Source organism: Euleptes europaea, chromosome 7 (assembly GCF_029931775.1).
Source record: "Euleptes europaea isolate rEulEur1 chromosome 7, rEulEur1.hap1, whole genome shotgun sequence".
NCBI classification, from domain to species: Eukaryota; Metazoa; Chordata; class Lepidosauria; order Squamata; family Sphaerodactylidae; genus Euleptes; species Euleptes europaea.
In genome coordinates this window covers 58,363,181-58,384,081 of record NC_079318.1, presented here as the reverse complement: position 1 = coordinate 58,384,081, position 20,901 = coordinate 58,363,181, and the positions used below count along the sequence as shown (strand labels likewise).

Below are 20,901 nucleotides of genomic sequence, written 5' to 3'. Positions count from 1 at the left end.
TTTGAGCGCGTGCGGAGTGGATTTCCTCCCTCTCGAATATAGATGGGTCTGGGTAGCCTAAAGAATGCGACTTCCAGAGAGGCTTAAGCCCCAGCACCTATCATGGTGCGAAGGGAGCAGTGGGTCTACTTCTGGCCGAATCAGCCAGGCAGCGGGGGGCAAGGACTATTCCCGCTTCTAGGCAACCATTCAGGAAACTGGGGCCTGCGGGATGGCTTCCTTTCTCTTTGCGGCTGGGGGGAGCAGCGGCAGCAGAAGCCGCAGGCCGAAAGGTCCCCGCATTGGGGACGAGGGAGTCCTGAGACCCACAGCGGCCCGGCCAGACCCCGCCGACCCCGAGGCGTCCGTAAAGCGAGCTCGCTCGCTCGCCCGTTCAGCTAACCGCCCGCCTCCCTTCCTCCCTTCCCCTCCTCTCCTTATCTATCACCTTCCCAGCGTAGCCTATTTAGAACGAGGAGGGGAAATTAACAAGAGTTGAGGAATAGAAAATAGCAAGAGGAAATGTACACACATCTCCCCATTTCCATTTTCACTGGAGATCATAGGCACATTGGGGGGATGGATGGAGTCCCTGTTCAGAAGCCGGCTCTTTTCCTCCACTGTGCAGTTATGTGGGAAACAAGATCTAAGTTGCAAGGAGGAGGGGGGGAGTCTCGGTTACCGTCGGCATCCTGATTTTCAAGCCCTGCAGAGGTTAAAGGAATTTTCTCCGAAGTTACATTTCAAGTTAGGCAGCAATCCTTATCTCGGTTACCCGAAAGTAAATTCCAGTTAACCCGTGCCCCTTCTCTTCAGATCAATGAATATTTTAACCTACATTTCCCATTATTCATTTGTGAAACTCGATCTTGACAAATAAATAATCTGTTCCAGTATTCGGGGCACCAGGGACAGATTCCTTGGCAATTCAGGTCAGCCGAAGTCCTAGGACCGATTTCCTTCTCATGCCTCCCGAGTGAGTTTGGAGGAAGAATAATCTATGAGAACGGGAGGACTGTCCGGTGGAAATCTGAATTGACGGGCAAATCACGATTCTGAAACTTTGATGAAACCGTCCCTCAAGGAAGCGACCTTGGGACACCAAGGCGGGAAGTGCAAAACACTACTCAAGAAGTCATCCTCTGATAATATTTTCCTTTTTTTACATTTACATTCTATTTTTTTCAACAACAACAAAAAAGAGCAGTGTGAAAATTTGCAATTTTTCATCTCAGTCGACAGGACTGCCCTAAAGTTTCCGTAATTCCAGGACGCTCTAGAGATCCATCCGTTCAAAACTTTCCCAAAACTATTGTGGTCGATTTTTTTTTTTTTAAACTGCGAATCGCTGACTAGGTAGCTGAGCGGCGGGGCTGTGGGACCCGTCGGTGCTGTAGCGCCCCCGCTGTCAGTCAGCGGTCAGGCCTGGGTGGGTCTCCGGGGGTCCCCTTCCCTCCCTCCCTTGCAGTGTTTTGCAGTGTCAATCACGGCGGAAAGTTCTTTTCCCTCCCCCTCCTCCCCCCCCCCAAATATCCCAGCTCTCCAAGGCCGCCTCTGAGTGGCTCAAAGCAATCTGTCAACCGAGCCGGGGAGCCACCTCAAAACAGATCGGGTTACTTTTGACGGACAGCGTCCCCATGGCAAATCATTCGATTCAAACGATTGTCTTCTCCTCGGCAGTCCCCGGGTCAGATCACCGGACCAATCACAGCGCTGCGAATCACTTTTTCATGCCAGTTTAGAATAATATTATTTGGAAAGAGGGAAAGGAAAGGAAGGGAAGGGAAGGGGGGGAGAGGGGGAGAAAAAAAGAAAGAGGAAGGGGGGGGGAAGACCCGGCAAGGAGAAGAGGAGAGGAGGCGAGCGGAGAAGCAGGCGAGGAGGCGAGGGGAGCGGGACGTCTGCCGCGCAGGAGAGCCTCTGGCGGCGCAGGCGAGGGGGGAAGAGAGGAAGAGGGAGCGGAGCGGAGCGGAGATCTCGAGGCCGGCCGGCCGGCGGGGCGGGCGGGCGTCCCGGGGCTGGGGAGAGGAGAGCGCCCCGGCTTCCTCCGAGGGGGAGTGCGCGGCCGCCCCCTCCCCGCTCCAGCCTCCCTCGCCCGCGGCCCGATGGCGCGGCGGCCGCGCTGAGGCGGGCCCGTCGGCGGCGTCGGTGGGCGGCGGGCCGGGCCGGGCCGGGCTCGGGTCCCCGGGCGGGCGCCGCCGTCGGGGCGGGCCCGATGCGCTGAGGCGGGCGGCGGCGGCGCCATGTCCCTGCTGCCCACCTTCGGCTTCACGCAGGAGCAAGTGGCGTGCGTGTGCGAGGTGCTGCAGCAGGGGGGCAACATCGAGCGGCTGGGCCGCTTCCTCTGGTCGCTGCCGGCCTGCGAGCACCTCCACAAGAACGAGAGCGTGCTGAAGGCCAAGGCGGTGGTGGCCTTCCACCGGGGCAACTTCCGCGAGCTCTACAAGATCCTGGAGAGCCACCAGTTCTCGGCCCACAACCACCCCAAGCTGCAGCAGCTCTGGCTCAAGGCGCACTACATCGAGGCCGAGAAGCTGCGCGGCCGGCCCCTGGGCGCCGTGGGCAAGTACCGCGTGCGCCGCAAGTTCCCGCTGCCCCGCTCCATCTGGGACGGCGAGGAGACCAGCTACTGCTTCAAGGAGAAGAGCCGCAGCGTGCTGCGCGAATGGTACGCCCACAACCCCTACCCGTCGCCCCGCGAGAAGAGGGAGCTGGCCGAGGCCACCGGCCTCACCACCACCCAGGTCAGCAACTGGTTCAAGAACCGCCGCCAGCGCGACCGCGCCGCCGAGGCCAAGGAAAGGTACGAGTAAGTACTGCACCCCTCCTGCCGGCGGCTCGCCCCTCCTCGCCCGCCCCCCGGGAGGCAGGGACTCCCCGCTCCCCATGACTGGGGGGTCAGCTGCCAGGCCCTCGGCGGGGTCTACTCCCCGAGCAAAAACAGCAGAAGGCCGCCCAATGCGTTCCCAACCCAACCACTAAACCACTGGCGCAAAAGTCGTTTCTTCCAATCACCAGCACCCCAAAAAAGGGGAAAGGACGGGGTCTCAAAAGACAACCAACGCAACCTTGCTTTTAGGAAGTCACTTACTCTCAACAGTTAAGGAACCCATGCTAAGAAGAGAGAGGGAAAGGCAGCCACGCGTTTGAAAGAGCCGCTAGTCTAGGCCAGGCCGCTTGTCACGTCGATGGAGTCATCCCCTGACTCCAGACCAAAACTGGGTTGCGCCCCAGATCCCGCTGTGATCCTAAACCAAGGGCTCTGAAATTCAGACTGGAACAAATGGGATTGGACGTGTGTGTGGTGGGAGCGGAGGGGGAGAACTTCCTTCCTTCGTGTGATCTGCCCGCCGCGCTTTCGGTTGTCTCTCTAGTTTTCTAGTATACGTAACAACGACAACAACAACTTGTTCTGTAAGCCATTTCCATAAGAAAATAATATCGAAGGGGCTGGGAACCAGAGCTGCATTCTTTTCTCTTTACATTAGTTATGTAATTTACTTGGAAGATGTCACAGACCATAAGGTCGAGGTTAGGCCCAGGATGAAATCGTCTTGACGCCTGTTTTGCAATTTATGCCCGGGAGGTTTTGCCTTGGATTTGCCTCTCTCTAGATGCACGTTTTCCCCATCCGAACTCTCAAAACTCGGCATGGGGGCATATTTTTGAGTTTTGGGGAATTCGGGTGGGGAAGATGCGCGTCTAGAGAGCGGCAAATCCAAGGCAAAACCTCCCGTGCATTAATGGCCTTTCTGAACAAATGTTCTCCCGGTGAAGCCAGGCAGAAAGTTACTGGTGACCAACCCTGCCTTTTCCAGGCTGGTCACCAGCAGCCCCTTTCATCGCAGTGCGACTAACTAGTGTGGCGGGTGGGAGGCCGCTGGCTTCGGGGCAACGGCTTTACCAGGCCTCCCCTTCCCGGCCTCTGGGGCTGCTGGGCGGGAGTGCTGCTGTAGCCAGAGTCTTAGGCCAGGCCCATGGGCATCGCCCTTCGCTCACTGCCCGCCGCCAGCCGGATTTTCTTGTCGGCCCTTGCATTTCGCTCGGAGGGCAGCCCGAGAAGAAGCCGGGGCTTGGGGGGTGATCGGCTGCGGGGAGTCTAGGGGAGCGGCGGGGAGGAGTCCGGAGCAGCTGGGCGCCTTTGACTGGGACCACTCGAAATGCCCCCGAGGCCCGAGCCAGCTTTGGCTTTCCCCCCAAACTCCCCATCAGGCTGGGCGTTTCTGCCCGTGGAACCCCGTTTCCTTGGAAAGAAATCCCACGAGTTTCAATTCGGCTTGAAGTCCAGGGGAGCAGAGCAAACTCTTTTCATTTTAGGAGGGAGTAAACAAGGAGGCCGCTTCCAGTCCCTGGTTGGAAAGATGATGGGGAATTGTGGGATGGGAACCCTTTGCTTTAACTATTTAATTCCCCCCCACCCCAAAAAATCCTAGTTCTATTAATTTAGGAACCACAAGAGCATCTATATATGCTGGGATGTAACAACCAACTTTTTCTCTCTATATTCTTCTCTCCCCTGAAGTCATCTTCCAGCTATTACCTGGTCCCTGTTCACCGTCTCTCAGGAACACCAACCTGGACTTTTAAATGGTTTACAGATCATAGCGTAACTCCTAGAACTTGGCTGCAATCCTGCCCTCACTGCCTTGGACGCCAAGGGACCTTAGCTTACCCATGAGTAAATATGCATAGGGTTGCCTCTCACCCCAACGACCTATGTCACGGCCTGGAGGATCTGGGTACCTAAGAGGCTGAATCATTCGGTTGTGAGGGGGCACCAATATCAGTAGAGAGGGAAGCGAACTGTCTTACGTGCATGGGAGGTTTTGCCTTGGATTCGCCGCTCTCCAGATGCACATTTTTCACATCCGAATTCTCAAAACTCTGCATGGGGGCTTATTTTTTATTGTTGAGAATTCGGATGTGAAAAATGTGCATCTAGAGAGCAGCGAATCCAAGGCAAAACTTCCCATGCAAAATTGGGTTTACGAAAAACTTGAGGCAGGAACCGACTTCGGAACAGGCCAAAGGGAAGGCGCTTTCCTCAGAGTTTCTAATCTACTTGAAAAATGTTGTCGGGGAGAAGCCAGGGAATCTTCCATAGGACGGGGAGGGAAGAAAGCAGCCCAGAAATCTACGTAGAAAAGGGCGCTTAGAAAAAAGTCTCTGGGCGTGAGATGTTCGCCATGCCCATCTATAGCAGTGTCACTGGGCAGCGCTGGGTGAGGCCTCGGCCTCTTGGGCGTGGATAGGCGGCGAGCAGTCAAAGTGGTGCATCCGATGGAGTCTGGATATCTACAGGGCTGCTCTGGAGAAGTAGTTTAGGAAGCCACCCACGGCTAATATAATTCTTCGGTTCTAAACGGGGCTCAGAGAGAAGCAAGTTCCCTTGGATGCGGTTGCTTTACACGCAGATTTGCTTGGCAATCAGTCAGTGGATCGCCCTGGCATTTATGCGTCCTGATTTGCGGGTTGCGGGTCAGCACCTCTGTCCTAAAGGCAGTTTACCTGGCAGCAGTTCTCAGTGGAGGAAAGTTGTTCTCAAGATAGGAAGGACCTGGCGCTGAACTTAACCTTTCCGCCCTTTTATAACTAACTGACTTGAATGTCTTCGTCAAAGTGATTTGGAAGAAAACCTCATTGTGATATCCATGGGAAATCACCGTCGACGTGATGTTAACCGGCCTTTCTCCATAGAATAGGAGCAGGGCAACTCTGGTCTTCTGTAGGTTGGGGGTAATTCCCAGTGCAATCCCTATGCGGAATTACTGTAGTGTAAACCCATACTTAGATTCGTGGGGCTCTAGGTGGGATTACACTGTTGGGCGCCCTGTTTCTCGCGTGCGGCCTAACAACGGGGAATCTCTCTATATATTTTTGAGTATTCCCGGGGGAAATGTTGTGCCTTGATCGGGTCGACAGTTTCAGCCCTTGGCGCAGCCTTTCACCATAAGTGAGTGAAAGACTTGATCGCAGGTTGGTTTCATAAAACAGATATCAGTCTGGACTTACTGTCTGTACTGCAGTCCCAAAAAAAATGACCTTGGAGAGTTCTCTGGACAGTTTGTCTTGGAACTCGGAGAGGATCGACTAGATTTACATGCAGATTTAGATTTAGATTGGAGGCCTGTAGGGCCCAGCGTACCCCAAAGGTAGCCCATAATGTGCATATTCATTTGGAAGTAAATCCTACCATTCTGTGGGATTCTTCTCCATTAAGTGTGCCAAATTTGGAGTTGGAATCCAAAGTAGCTAGTTATAGAATGCCCACAATCCACAATCTTTCAGGGTCATTACTGACCCATGGGGTGACGTCACATCACGACGTCTACTAGGCAGACTATGTTTCTGGGGTGGTTTGCCGTTGCCTTCCCCAGTCGTCTATCCTTTACTCCAGGCCAGCCTGGATAATTCTCTTCTAATAAGGCAAAAATCGCTGTGCATTCACTGTGTCTGGTTTAAATCTTTGTGGATCTGCTCTGTTAGTCCCAGCTAATTTAGATGCAGCCACATTCCAGGTATATTTACTGGGAAATCAATCCCACCGATTTTGATTAGGTTTATGTTCCAAAGGAAGGGTGGAGGGGGTAATACCCCAATCTGTTACAGTGGACGTCCAATTTTGCCACAGTTTTCCCATCAGCAGTTTCCAATCTTACACTGCCGAGCTGCAAACTCGGCATCTGCCCCGCTTTAGGAACAGGTTGCAGATAGGACACCTTTGCAAATTCAAATGCCCTGGGTGGAATCCCCTCTCCCCTACAGTCTAAGAAGTCAAATAGGGGTTCCCCCCCCTCTAGAATATCCAACACTTAATAATTCTCTCCTGTGACCAAGAGCACAAACTTTCTGCGTGTCTAGTGTGTGCAGTACTTTTCCTGGTACCCAGATGCTTCTCAATGTCAGATCCCCCGCTATTACTTCAGTATTCAGAGAACAAGCGGCATTCGGATTAACCAGGTCCCAGGGGATTTTGACGGCTGAGGCGTTGTGTGGGCAAGGAACCCAGCTCCCTCGGGTCCGTGCTTACTCGAAAGCAAATGCCGCTTGGTACAAAACCGTGCATAGGGCTGCGGACTCAGGGGCGAACCCAGGTCCCTTCGGTCTCCGGTCCGTAACGGGTGGAGCATCTGCAGCCCCGAATACCAGGGCATCGCGTGCCTTTGGGTGACGATTAAGCCCCCAGGGCAGAGCGCGTTTCAGGGGCGGCGGTCTGCGCCGATCCAGTTCGGGATTTGGGAGCGGATTATTTCCCTCCAGATCCCTAAACGGTCCTAGGCGTCTTGGCTCGATACGGGGAAAGCGATCCTTTCAGTACTTAACAGGAGCCCGAGTAGACAGAATTCTCAAAGGAAGAGAATTAATATCCCATTTAAAGGTCTCCTGTGGTTTGGACGTGGGAAAGGCTTTAGCTTTAGGGTCTTTTACGGTCTCTGGGGAGGAGGCAGGGAGGGTTTCTGAAGAAATTATTAACTCTGCGGGGTCCCGGGAGTCGAAACCCCGCGGGGGCTGGAAAACCGCGTTTATGGCCGCCCTGCAGTTTTTCACACCCACACGAGCATCGCCTCCGGGTCGCTCGAAGGTGCTCAGGCCAATTGGCGACCTGGGTTTTGAAGGGCGAAGTGGGTGCGGACAAGATAACCCACCCAATACGGACGGGGAAATCTGGCAGTTGAGGGTCGACCGCTAAGTCATCCGAATGTTTTAAGGACGACGGATGCAAAACCGCAAACGCTGGATGGAACAATCGCTGTGTGTTGTGAACACCTTTACCTCCTTCTTGACATATTTACTTGGAAGTAGATGAAAGTCCCGTGGGTGCTCCTTTCGCAGTGAAGTATGTTGGGGGTGGCACCAGAGAGTTAGTCCCATTGAAAATCCAGGGGGATCCCTCGGCTTCAGACCCTAATCAGACTAATGAAGTTCCAAATACGCCGGCAGCCCGATTCTGCTTACTTGGAAGAAAGGCTCTCATTTCAATGGGGCTTCCTTCGTAGTGAGGGGGCTTCTACAGCTGCCTCACTTGGGAACTTTTGCCCCCCCCCCCCAGTAAACTTCCTGGGATTGGGGAGGGGCCGTGCCTCAGCGGTAAAGCATCTTCTTGGCCTGCAGAAGGTCCCGGGTTCAATCCCGGGCATCTCCAGTTAAAGGGACTAGGCCAGCAGGTGATGTGAAAGACCTCAGTCTAGTCAATGTGTGTGTGTGTGTGTGTGTGTGTGTGTGTGTGAAGTGCCATCAAGTCCCTTTCGACTCATGGCGACCCTATGAATCAATGTCCTCCAAAGTGTCCTATCCTTAACAGCCTTGCTCAGATCTTGCAAATTGAGGGCCGTGGCTTCCTTTACCGAGTCAATCCATCTCTTGTTGGGTCTTCCTCTTTTCCTGCTGCCCTCAACTTTTCCTAACATGATGGTCTTTTCCAGTGACTCTTGTCTTCTCATAATATGTCCAAAGTAGGACAGCCTCTGTTTAGTCATTTTAGCTTCTAGGGTCAGTTCAGGCTTGATTTGATCTAAAACCCACTGATCTGTTTTTTTGGGTGGTCCAGGGTATCCGTAACACTCTCCTCCAACACCACATTTCAAAGGAATCTACTTTCTTCCTATCAGCTTTTTTCATTGTCCAGTTCTCACACCCATACATAGTAATAGGAAATAGGATGGCATGAACTAACCTGATCTTGGTTGCCAGTGACACATCCTCACACTTCAGAATATTTTCTAGCTCCTTCATGGCTGCCCTAGTAAATACCTAGTGTCTAATGTATGACATCAGGTCTCTCTACAGTCCTGTTATTCCAAGATAGGTATGGGTTTCTGTATGTATTGAGAGACGATGCATATATCAAAGAAATGTATCCTTAGGAATCCACTCATCCCGATTAAGGACGATGCTGCCACGAATTCGCTGAGCAGTCCCTCCCTCGAAGGAGCCACATTAGAGAGCTGCCTGGAAGGGTGGTCGTTAAGATGAGCCCAGCTGCTTATGTGAAACGTCGTTTTCCTTAAGAAAACAACCGTTATTGGAAATATGAATTAATTGGTTGTGGATAGGGCTGCAATGCACACTTCATTTACAGACCACACCAGATTGAAGGCAATATGCCCAGGATAGTGACCCTTATTACTTTTCAAGCTCTGTTCGATCTACGACCCATTTATACTGAAAAGCATGCACGTCTGGGTCGAAGTGCATTTCCTACAAACTTTCAGTCCCGACTGAACCTCTCTGGATAGATCTGTTTTCAAGACGTGGCTCTGCAAAGGGAAAGGGACCGATTGCCGTCTAGGGGCGGAGAGGGTGGGGCAAGCGAGCTGTCTAGTGCACCAGCGTGAGCCAGAATGGTGTAGTGGTTAAGAGCGGTGGTTTGGAGCGGTGGAGTCTGATCTGGAGATCCGGGTTTGATTCCCCCTAAAGAGCAAAGAAGCGTCTTGCGGTGCTTTAAAGGCTAGCGATTCCCGGGTGTAGCCGGAGCTTCCCTGAGCAAGCCCCCCCCAAGCCTCTTGCGTGTTAGTTCCATGTCCGACGAGTGGCCTGAAGTTCAGGTCACGATCCACTTGTTCCAAAGTCGCGTAAATCTCTTCATCTGCCGGCTTAGTTAGCAGTAAATGCCATAAAAGTTTCGTGAGAGCTCCTTCTGAGTAAACATGCTCAGACTGTATTTATACGAGGCTCTGTTTCAGCCAGCCGTCCCTATTCTTAAACAGCTTTCCTTGGAAATGAGCTCCCTTCCACAATGTGACTTGCTTCAGCGACCAAAGGAAATCATGTTTTGTGTGACTTCAGGTCGCCACGCAATGCGTTTTACTCGGAAGTGGAAAAGTTAACTGCATCAAAACGGCAGGTGCCTTGCTCTGCCTCGTAGGGTTGCTCAGAAGTAAATAGACCCTCCCTCCGCGTCTGAGTTGGACAGAGCTTATGCCCGAACAGGCATGCCCGGGATCGCAGCCTTTCTTGTTCCATAGCAAGTTAATCGAAGTGCATTCCTCGGAAACGAGGCTCCAGTCGTAAGAACACTTACCCGAGAATAAGCTCAGTTCCCTCAAACGGGACTTCCATCTGAGTAGACCTGCTTAGGCTTGCTCCCCAAGTGCCCTTAGCAGCCAGGGTGCTGCCGACTGAAGGAAATGCTGCTTGCCACAATCTACACAGGGCCTTTACTCTCCCGCCGCAGGAAACCGCCTCTGGCTTGCAACTGCTTATGGGACCAGGCGCTTGACAGTCCAGTGTAAGAATGCATGGAGGGGAACGGATCTCAGGGAAAGACCCCAGCATACTCTCCCTCTTTGCAGTGCTGGACTCCTCTGGAGCAGACTGCCAAGGTGTGCAGCTTTCCTTTCTTGGATGAGCACCTCATCTTTCATACCCCTTCCCTCCAAGAGCCTCCTCCAATGTCTTAAAATGGTAAAAAGCGACTTCTTCTAGGAAGCCAGCCTCAGACTCTTAACTGACACCTGAAATGGTGGGATCCCTCAGCAAGAACGGTGGATTGTGAGTAAAACAAAGTAAGAAATGTAAATTCAATCTACACAACCCGGTCCTGCAAGTTTGCACGCCGAACCTGTAAGCCTGCTTTTTACTCCTGCCCCCAACCCCCTCTCATAGACCCATTCCCTCTGTCTTTCTTCGGATCCCTGGGGTTCAATGGGATTTCCTGGTGATGGAAAGCGCTCTCAAGTCGCAGCCGACTGCGGTAACCCCCCTCTGTGGGGTTTTCAAACCAAGAGACCTTCAGAGGTGGTTTCCATTGCCTGCCTCTGCATAGCAACCCAGGACTTCCTTGGGAGTCTCCCATCCAAGGACTAACCAGGGCCGACCCGGCTTCGTTTCCGAGATCTGAGGCCATCCAAGTCAGGGCAATAGGACTTGTGAGTGAGTGTGTAAAGTTTCCTTCACGTCGCAGCCGACCTGTGGCAACCCCAGCCAGTGGACTTCAAGGCAAGTGAGAAGCAGAGGTAATTTGCCATTGCCTTCTTCTGCAGTGCCTTCCTTGGTGGTCCCCCTTCCAAGTACTGACCCTGTTTCGCTTCCGAGATGTGGGGAGATCAGGCTAGACTGGGCCATCCAGCCCAGGGCAATGGGACTTACTCCCAGGGAAATGTGCACGAGATTGCATCCTTATGCATCCTACGTAGACTCACCTGAAAGTAAGCATACTTTGGCATAGCGGGGCTTTCTTTGCAGCAGCCTCAAACGGGACCGGGCGGCTGGTCACCCAATGTTGAGTCAGAAAGACCGGATCTACAGAGGGTTGGCAGGCTCACGGTCGACCAGTGAGTCACCGTGCCAAGCCGAGCATGTCTAGCATCTACTTCCAATCACGCTATTTCAAGGGCTGGGTCAGTTTTCTGGAAAGTGGCTGTCCTTTTCTAAACCCGTGGTAAGAGCTCATACTCGACCTTCCTGCCAGCGGTCCCATGTCAGGGAGGGTGATGGGAAATGCGGGTCTCTGCCGCGATGAGCACTTTGCCTTCTGCCAGAAAAGCAGCCCCTGGCGACGGCATGCGGAAGCTTTAGGGCACTTTCACTTACCGCACTTATACATGGGAGGTTCTGCCTTGGATTTGCCGTTATCTAGAGGCACATTTTCCCCATCCAAATCCTCAAAACTCAAAAACTAGCCCCCATGCACAGTTCTGAGAATGCAGGTGGGGAAAATGTGCATTTAGACAGCGGCAAACCCAAGGCAAAACCTCCTATGCATAAATGGGCACAGCCCAAACAATGCACTTCCAACGCACTTCCAATGCACTTTGAAGGTGGATTTTACGGCGAGAACTGGCAAAATCCACATGCAAACGATCGTTAAGGTGCAGTGAAAGTGGACTGAAAGTGCATTATTTGGGCTGTGTGAAAGCGCCCTTAGAAAGCGCCCGCCACAAGCAGCCGTCGGGACCAGCCCCGGCTTCCTCCACTGGAATGAAATGTGATCACCGAATGAAAGGTGTGGCTGCAGAAACCCCAAATGGAGAATTTGACCAGTGTGATCGCTCGGAAGGAAAGATCCAGGGTCAGTATTTCTTAATACCTGGGGGTGGTTTCCTAAAGAGGCCAGAGAGGTACTGAGAGCACTTCTGGGTGTGACGGCCTGTTGAATGTACAGGATTCCGAGGGGGTTCTTGATCCGAAAGTGGGCGGCCGCCCTTGTGGAAGAGGCTGCGTAAACTGCGCTTTGGGAGTCGCCCTTGCGCAAGAGGAACGGCTGCCATTACTTCTTGCGCTGCTTAAAGGAAGGGACGCCGCCGCCTAGTCAGGGGACTTGACTGGGTGACCCTCACAGGGGCTGGCCGATGTCTTTCAGCTTGGTGTCCTGGTTAAGAGCGGTGGCTTGGAGCGGTGGACTCTAATCTGGAGAACCGGGTTTGATTCCCCATTCCTCCACATAAGGCCAGTTGGGTGACCTTGGGCTAGTCACAGCTCTCTCAGTCCCACCTACCTCACAGGGCGTCTGTTGCGGGGAGGGGAAGGGAAGATGATGGTTAAGCCGGTTTGATTCTTCCTTAAGTGGTAGAGAAAGTCGGCATATGAAAACCAACTCTTCTTCTTCCTCTCAGCCTTCCTGCCTCGCAGGGGTGTTGTGAAGAAAAGATGGGGGAAGGGCCATCCCAAAATCAAATCGCTAGCGATGGCACCCCCTGGCCCAGCAGAGTTGCCCCCTTCTAAGTCCATTGATGTCTTTTTAAGGACGCCCTGGAAATCCCCTCTCCTCTTTGAGTCAAAGGAAATGAACCCCTTCTTTGAGTAATGTACGGGTGGAAGGGCTGAGGGGAATGTAGCTGGGCTTACTCCCGAGTAGACAGTTCTATAGCGATTCGGTCCCGGCGGTCTAAGATCTGTCCCCCCCCCTTTTTTTCTCTCTTTCCCCTCCCCTCTAGGGAAAACAACGAGAACTCCAGCTCTAACGGCCACAACCCGCTTTCCTCTTCCCTAAACGGCAACAAGGCGGTTTTGGGCAGCTCCGAAGATGAGAAAACGCCCTCCGGGACTCCGGATCACTCCTCGTCCAGCCCGGCCTTGCTGCTCAACTCGAACCCCGGTTTACCGCCGCTCCACGGCTTGGCCCACCCCCAGGGCCCCAGCGCCATTCCGGTACCCAGCGCGGACCCTCTGCACCACCACAGTTTGCAAGACTCCATCCTCAGCTCCATGTCCTCCAACTTGGTCGACCTGGGCTCCTAAGACCCTCCCGGGCCCCGCCGGCGCCCCCTGGACCCAACCCCGCCCCTGGACCATGGACGGGGACGGCAGGAGCGACGCTCCGCTCGAGGGGGCGGCCGGCCGGCGACTAACTGGGACTGGAAGATCCAGACCGTCCTCAAGCCCTTTGGGAAAGCCTGAAGAAGGGTTGGAGAAGCTGGCTGCGGAGGGGTGGAAGACTCTTCCGTGGGGAGAACGAGGCAGGAGGCAGCCCCACCCCCCGGCGTTCCTGTATCTCTTGGCATTTGCTGCGGCTCAACTCATGGGGTTGCCAATGTTTCCACCGGCTTGTGCAGCTCGGCGTTTAACTACAACTTAATCCACAGGGATCCGCAGGTGAAAATTTTCGCGGCAGGGGGGAGGAATGTCATCACTTGCTGATTCCTGCCCATCAAGGTACTCTGCAGGCCGCAGGTACAGAGGCCGGTGGAAAAGTTGGAACCCTTAACCTGGTTTTGGATTCCAGTGTTCCCTGGAAGTAGGTCCGTCTGAAATCTGTGGGACTTCTTTCCTGGTTATCAAGGGTGGGGGCGGTGGACCGGAGTCTTAAATTGCGAGCCGCAATTTCTGAGCCCTCCAAGCAATTCTATTGACTGCAGCAGGAATACTCTGGGTTGAGGGAGGCCGTCAAAAGCGCTCTGCGTTTTAGGGAGGACCCTGGGGATTCCTGTTTCAAGGAAAGCCCCCTCGCCAAACACAGCTGTGGCAAGAAAGCTGCTACAGGCCAGTGTAAACTACGACTGAAACGCTGTAGTAACTACCTTGTAAAGAGCAACTCGCATCTAGCCAGTCCCCCGCTCCTTTGTAGCTCATGCTATGCAAAAAAAGAAAAAAAAATAAGGGGAAAAAAAGCTTCTTTCGCCTCGTCTGTGTGGTGCTTTAGCCATTCTCTGGGTGGGGGAGGACAGGAACTGGGCGATCCACAAACCGCTTAAGCCAGAGAACTTGCCTTCAACCCATTTGGTGGCTCCAGAGTTGGACCTGAAGCTAGCCCCTCCCAGTTCGGCTCTTGGACTCAGTGGGCAAACCCCTCGCTTCTCGGCCTCAGTTGGTTCCCTCGCGTGTAAAAAAATGGGAACAAGGGCAAACTACCTCACAGGGCTGTTTGTGAGGATAAAGACTGTACAGCATTTTGCACATTTAACAAGTGAGATAGCCTATATCACTCATTATTATTATGAATAATAATAATAACTTCCTCCCTTCGAAGTCTTCGGGTCGCCCCCTGGCCCTTTGCATAACGTGTCCAGGTTTCAGTGGCTCCTGGATCGAATCCTCGGGCCCTGATTCCGGCCAGCGGGTCGTCCGTGACCATCCCTCCAAATCAAAGAGGGCCAGGAAAAGGCCTTGGCTCTGTCTGTATAGCATAATCCATTGCTGTTCATGGAAGCCCAAGGGCCAGTTAGTGATTACCAGCGAGGCCCCTAGACTTTTGTGTATTGTTTATATTATGTGAATACGGTCTTTGGAGAAATATTTCTGCTTCTATTTTATAATAAAATCGAGAAATCCAATCTACTGTGTAGGTGATTCAGGTCTGCCCTTTCTTTTGAACGGGCGTTCTTTGCCCACGTGCTTACACCTGGCCTGGGAGAACTGGTTAGCAGATCCCGACAGACATACTTAAACTGGAAAGAAGACCCTTTTGGGAACGAGAATTCTACCAGAGAGCAAAGGCTCTCCTCCCACACACCAAATGGAGCTCCTTCACGGGGCACCATGTCAGTTACGCCAGTTTCCGAGAGGAAGGAGCCTGTGGAATAGTAACATGGGGAAAGGGAAAGTTTCCTACACTAGAAAGAACGCCTTATAAGACAGGGAAAGGCAAGGGGGACTTTTCAGAGAAGATCTGCATGTTCCTTTGGGCGGATCTTGCTCGCGATCGTCGCCAGTGTCAAGTTCAGTGCTTTTAGGGGCACGGCTGAGTTCCCTCCTGGGTTCGAGAATCAGAGTCAAAGAAAGCTGTCAGTTTGCTCCATATTTCCTCTCCCTGCTCCAGCGCTTGAAAGCTAATGACCATCTTAATGTACTTCCGTCTGAGGTGGAGGAAAGACGGCTAAGCGGAGAAGGCGAGGGATCGACTTTTCCATTTGCCTTCTAGTCCTCCTGCCAAGGTCTTGGAAAGGGAGAGCGGGCTGAAGAAAGGGACCGGAAGGGGAAAGATGCTTCCCAAGCGTCACCTCTCTCCCTTGACAGGTGGACCAGAACCAACCGACCAGAAGGTTGAAATTAAATCAAAAGAGTTTCCGTCTAGACATTAGGAAGAATTTTCTAACAGAGCGGTTCCTCAGTGGAACAGGCTTCCTCGGGAGGTGGTAAACTCTCCTTCCCTGGAGGTTTTAAAGAAGAGGTTAGATGGCCATCTGTCAGCAATGCTGATTCTATTACCTTAAGCAGATGATGAGAGGGAGGGCATCTTGGCCATCTTCTGGGCATGGAGTAAGGGTCACTGGGGGTGTGGGGGAGAGGTAGTTGTGAATTTCCTGCATTGTGCAGATGGTTGGACTAGATGACCCTGGTGGTCCCTTCCAATTCTATGATTCTTTGACCAGAAATGTGTCTTTTTTTTTCCCCTCCCAAATTTTCCAGTCTCATGTGGGGGGAAAGAACAAGTTGCGAGGGTGAGATTAGAAGACAAGGAGGAAGTCTCGAGGAGGGAGACTGATGCAGGAACAGCCTGCAAAGTTGGGAAGATGTGAGTGGGGAGAGAGGGCCAGGGGGGAGGATCTGGTGCGTTTGGGAGGCAGGAGGAGGCTGGGGGTAGCCAGGAAGAAAAGGGAGAGGCTCCGAGAATCCAAAGAACAGTGAAGGTGACAAGGGTTTTGCCAGACATAATCTTTGTTCTCCGGGTGGGTGGCGGAATTGTCTTCTTTTCCCAGGAACTACTGCTGCGGCTACAACTTGGAAGGGCTGCGTGTTAACTTTGTACCCCGCAGAGAACACGCGGCTCTGCTAATGCCCACCCCCTCTCCAGGTCAAGAAAATCCTGGGGGTCAAAGCCATTTGGTCCTTGAAAACATACACCTTCATTGTTTAGGAATCCCCCCACCCCCAATCACCAGGGCTAGAAGCTTTAAAAAGACTTCGGGGTTTACTAGATTGCCTCAAGGATGTGTCCAAGTGGGAAGGAGAAGAGAGGGCTTCACTCTGCGGGGCTTCTTGCCCTCCAAGCATCGGTGAAAAGGAGAACGATGCCATTTGGAGCTCTCAATAGAAGGGGAGGGGGTGGGTTGGTGCAAGCCCTAATTTTTTTTTTTTTTAAATGCGACTTTGTATACTCTTCCCGGTATGAAGGAGAGCGGTGTGGAACTCTTGGCTTAATTTCTCGGATGCTCCAGGCAACCCGTGTACTTGGGGAGTCTCGGATCTAACGCAAGCCAAACGACAGAGCCCCTTGGGGAGGGGCTGTGGTGTGGCTCAGTGGTAGAGCATCTGCTTGGCATGCAGGAGGTCCCAGGTTCAATCCCTGGCGTCTCCATTTAAAGGGAACAGGCAGGTAGTTGATGTGAAGGACCTCTGCCTGAGACCCTGGAGAGCCGCTGCTGGTCTGAGTAGACAATACTGACTTCGATGGATCAAGGGATAAGGCAACTTCTTGTGTTCATGCTAGGGGCCAGTTTTGACAGTCCTGGTACAGATAACAGCCGGCCGCTAACCGTGGGGCTGCCTGAACCTGCCGTGCAACTGAGCGGTGCCCCATCAAGCACCAGGAGGAACCACTGGCTCATTTCAGTGCTTGTTGAGTTGAACGGGGAAGAGCCCATGAGTGGCCCTAGTGTGGGATCCAGAAGGAGGACGATGGGGCTGATCCGTCAGTTGAAAGGATGCTAGGAAACAGAGCTGACCCCCCCCCCCCCAGTACACATGAAATCAATATTGTCTACTCAGACCAGCAGCGGCTGGCTCTCCAGGGTCTCAGGCAGAGGTCTTTCCCATCACCTACTTGCCCAGTCCCTTTTAACTGGAGATGCCGGGGATTGAACCTGGGACTCTCTGCATGCCAAGCAGATGCTCTACAAACTGAGCCACAGCCCGTCCAGTATCCACTGCGCGTAATCGCTCGCTACCTCTGCGCCTAACCTACCTGACAGGGCTGTTGTGAGCGTAACACTGGGCACATTTCTGCCGCATTACTTTATAACTGAGTTGGCAGTAACTACTGCAATGCATTGCACAGGGGTCAGGATATGGATTTATGCTTTTGGCAGGCATACCTATGACACCGGCCCCAAAGAAGTGGTTATTCCCGGGCCGCCTGCGTGTTCAGAAATATAGCTGTATCGGAGGAATAGGCAGGAGGAAAAGATTGCAGTCCAGCTACCAAGCCAGAATAGAGGGAACCGAGGATCCTGGAGCGGGAAGCCGGAACGTGTGGAGGGCAGCCCCCTCCCCCCACTAGGTTCGGAGCATCCACCGCTTTATAAGACAGGGAAGGGCAAGGGGTACTTTTCAGAGAAGATCTGCATGTTCTTTTGGGTGGATCTTGCTCGTAATCGTTGCCGGTGTCAAGTTCAGTGCTTTTAACGTCTCGGCTGGATTGGAAAGGAACTCATTTGGCAGCAGAAAGACGTGTGTGGGGGGTGGGGAGAGAAGCGATAGCTATTGACGGTGCAAAGACGCCCAAAGTCAACCGCACCAGGTAGCCATTTAGTCCAGCGCTCGAATGATGAGGGGAGGGTCCCTTAATAAAATGCCCCCCCACACCATTTTGACCCCATTTCCCCTTTTTCTTCTGGGGAAAAAAACAACAGGGAACATCGGCAAAGATTGGAGACCCAGCCCCGCCTTGGGGGTGTCTTTCATCTAATCGGATTCCCAATCGTCTACTCTTCCATTGAGGCATGGTCTAGGCTTTCACCCAGGATGCAGGAGCCTAGATTAGGGGCCAGCCCCTGTATCGAAGCGTCCCAGTGACTGACCCCTCGAGCCAGGCTTTCAAGGAGGCACCCACTCCGCCCTCAAACCGGGCACGCCGGCGAAAGTACGTGAAGGGAACAGGAGGGGAACAGGAGGGGAACAGGAGGGTCCCCACCGGGGGGGGGGCTGCTCTGAATATCGTCTTCGAAAACAATTCCTCTACCCCCCCCTTTCCAAAATGTTCCTGGCAAGAAACTCCCGCGAGGTAGACAATTAGAATCCAAGATCCTGGCCAAGTTTGCACAGTTGACTGAAACGGCAAGTAGCTGGGACTTCAGACGGGGGGACCCTCTTTCTCTCTCCCCCCCCCCCCACCCGCAAGGCTTCTAGTCCTACACTGGGCGCAATGGGATTTACTTTGCCAGTTAGACAGAATTTATAATCTAGTTTCAGTCCCTGTCCCCGACGACTGCCTGGGTCTCCTGACCGTCTTCTCTCTGGACGGGCCGCCCTGCATGGGTCCAATTTGAGAGCTTCCTAAGGCCGGGAAGGAAAGACCAGTTTCCCCCTCCGCCTTGTTTAGCCTGCAGGCATCTCTTCCTGCCCCGGGAACCAAGGGATTATTGATTTCTCTGAGTTTAGATCCAGGGAAATAATTTCTCCTTGTCGTCCGAGAGGTCGCCGCCTTTTCAGTTTTAAATTCCGGCCGAGAAGTACAAACACCTCCTCATAGGAAGGCCGTCTGCTGCCTTTCTCCCGGCTTGTAACATTCTCTTTCTCCCGGCTTGTAACATTCCTCCAGCGCTTCTTAAGGATCCAAATCGGGACAAATAATCGCTCAAGATATTTTTGTTTTAAAAGCTTCTTATTTGTCTGTATCAATTTGCATTGGTAGCCGATCTGCTGCCCCCCCCCCCTTTAAAAAAATCAACCTTTAATAACTTCTCGAGAACCTTTGCAGACCTGGCGGTCACGCATGTAATTAGACATATGCGCCTGTAAGCATTGATATTATGCAGAAATGATATTTATCATCCCTTCACTGGGATTTCCTAAACTGAAAAATAAAATAAAATGGGGAGTATCCTGATATATATGTATACTTTCTATTCCTTGGCTCCATCATCAACCAAAAGGGAGACTGCAGCCAAGAAATCAGAAGGAGATTGAGACTGGGAAGGGCAGCCATGAAGGAGCTAGACATGATTCTTAAGTGTAAGGATGTGTCATTGGCCACCAAGATCAAGTTAGTTCATGCCATCGTATTCCTTATTACTATGTATGGGTGTGAAAGCTGGACAATGAAGAAAGCTGACAGGAAGAAAGTAGACTCCTTTGAAATGTGGTGTCGGAGGAGAGTGTTATCGATACTGGGGGCCACCAAAAAGACAAATAAGTGGGTTTTAGATCAAATCAAGACTGAACTGACCCTAGAAGCTAAAATGATTAAACTGAGGCTATCGTATTTTTGTCACATGATAAGAAGACAAGAGTCACTTGAGAAGACAATCATGATAGGAAAAGTTGAGGGCAGCAGGAAAAGAGGAAGACCCAACAAGAGATGGGTGGACTCAGTAAAGGAAGCCACGGCCCTCAATTTGCAAGATCTGAGCAAGGCTCTCAAAGATGCAAGGGCCAACGGCTTAGTAATGAACGAACTAGCCGCAGTCTGCTGTCCCAAATTAATGAGCAACGAAGTCGGTTCTCTCACAGTCCAGTTACTCTTAAGGCGCAGGGCGTTTTCTTCTGTTTCTGATGTTTGCCATCCGACTCTAAGCCTGTTTATTTCAAAGGGAGCTGAGTATTGTTTTTTTACTTCGGAGTAAGCTCCACTAAAGGAAGGCAGCTTTGCAGGATGGAGGACCTTCAAGGCGCGCTGGCCGCTCGAAATAAATGAGCTCGGGAGGAGAGGATGGATTTCCCTTCCCCGCTACCGATCTTGCGCGGCAGATCTTCCCCATATCGTTTCCTATGGCTAATGGAGAGTTGATTTCACTGTAAAGGATCTCAAAAGGAGTTTAAGCAGCAAAGGGTTTAACTGAGCTGTGAGGAGAAAAACAAGTCCCTTTCTTATTTTGATGTTCAACACGTTCACATCCTGTTTACCCCCAGGAAAGCCCCACTGAGCCGGTATGGGGCTATTGTTGCCGAGGCCAGGTGGGGGAATTCCTGGCGATTTGGGGGTGGAGTCTGGGGAACTGCGGGGTTTGGGGAGGGGCATCAATTATAAAGCCATAGAGTCCACCCTCCAAAGCAGCCATATATCCCCAGGGTAGTGGTTATGAGCGGTGGACTGTAATCTGGAGAGCGGGAGACGCTAATCTGGTAAATCGGATTTGTTTCCCCACTACTCCACACGGAGCCAGCTGGCTAGTCACAACTCTCTTAGAGCTCTCTCAGCCCCACCTGCCTCACAGGATGTCTGTTGTGGGGAGGGGAAGGTGATTGTAAACCGGTTTGATTCTCCTTAAAAGGTAAAGTCGGCATATAAAAACCAACTTTTCTTCTCGCTGATCTCCGCGCCCTGGAGATCAGTTGTAATTCCGGGAGATCTCCAGGCCTCACTGGAGGCTTGCATCCCTAAATAGGGCTCATTCCAGCCAGTGTAATCCTAAAAACAGTTTCCTGGGTGTAAGCCTCATGGAACACTTCTGAGTAGACCTGTTTAGCGCTCTTCTCGAGGTGTACCAAGGACCACAGCTTTGACTTTGAAATGAATCCATTTTAAGGCATTTCGAAGGAAGAATGCTCAAGACGCAAACTTTGGTTCAGAGGAGGTTTCATGCCACTCTCCTTGCCCCGAGCAGTTTCTGAGGCCCAACACCGGCCTCTTGCTCGGAGCAGTGAGCCCACAGCCCGAGCAAAACC

General features: G+C 52.5%; 1 protein-coding gene across 2 annotated transcripts; it reads left to right on the top strand.

Moving 5' to 3' along the window:
* Positions 1-2,222: 2,222 nt before the first annotated feature.
* Positions 2,223-13,159, top strand: SIX2 (SIX homeobox 2). 2 transcript variants are annotated; one of them, XM_056852656.1, is made up of 2 exons: positions 2,223-2,782; positions 12,855-13,159. In XM_056852656.1, exons 1-2 carry the CDS (start codon positions 2,223-2,225, stop codon positions 13,156-13,158), a joined length of 864 nt encoding a protein of 287 aa, XP_056708634.1. In that variant the 3' UTR covers position 13,159. The 2 variants fall into 2 exon arrangements, with proteins under 2 accessions (XP_056708634.1, XP_056708633.1); XM_056852655.1 differs by having other exon boundaries at positions 2,223-2,788.
* Positions 13,160-20,901: the final 7,742 nt, after the last annotated feature.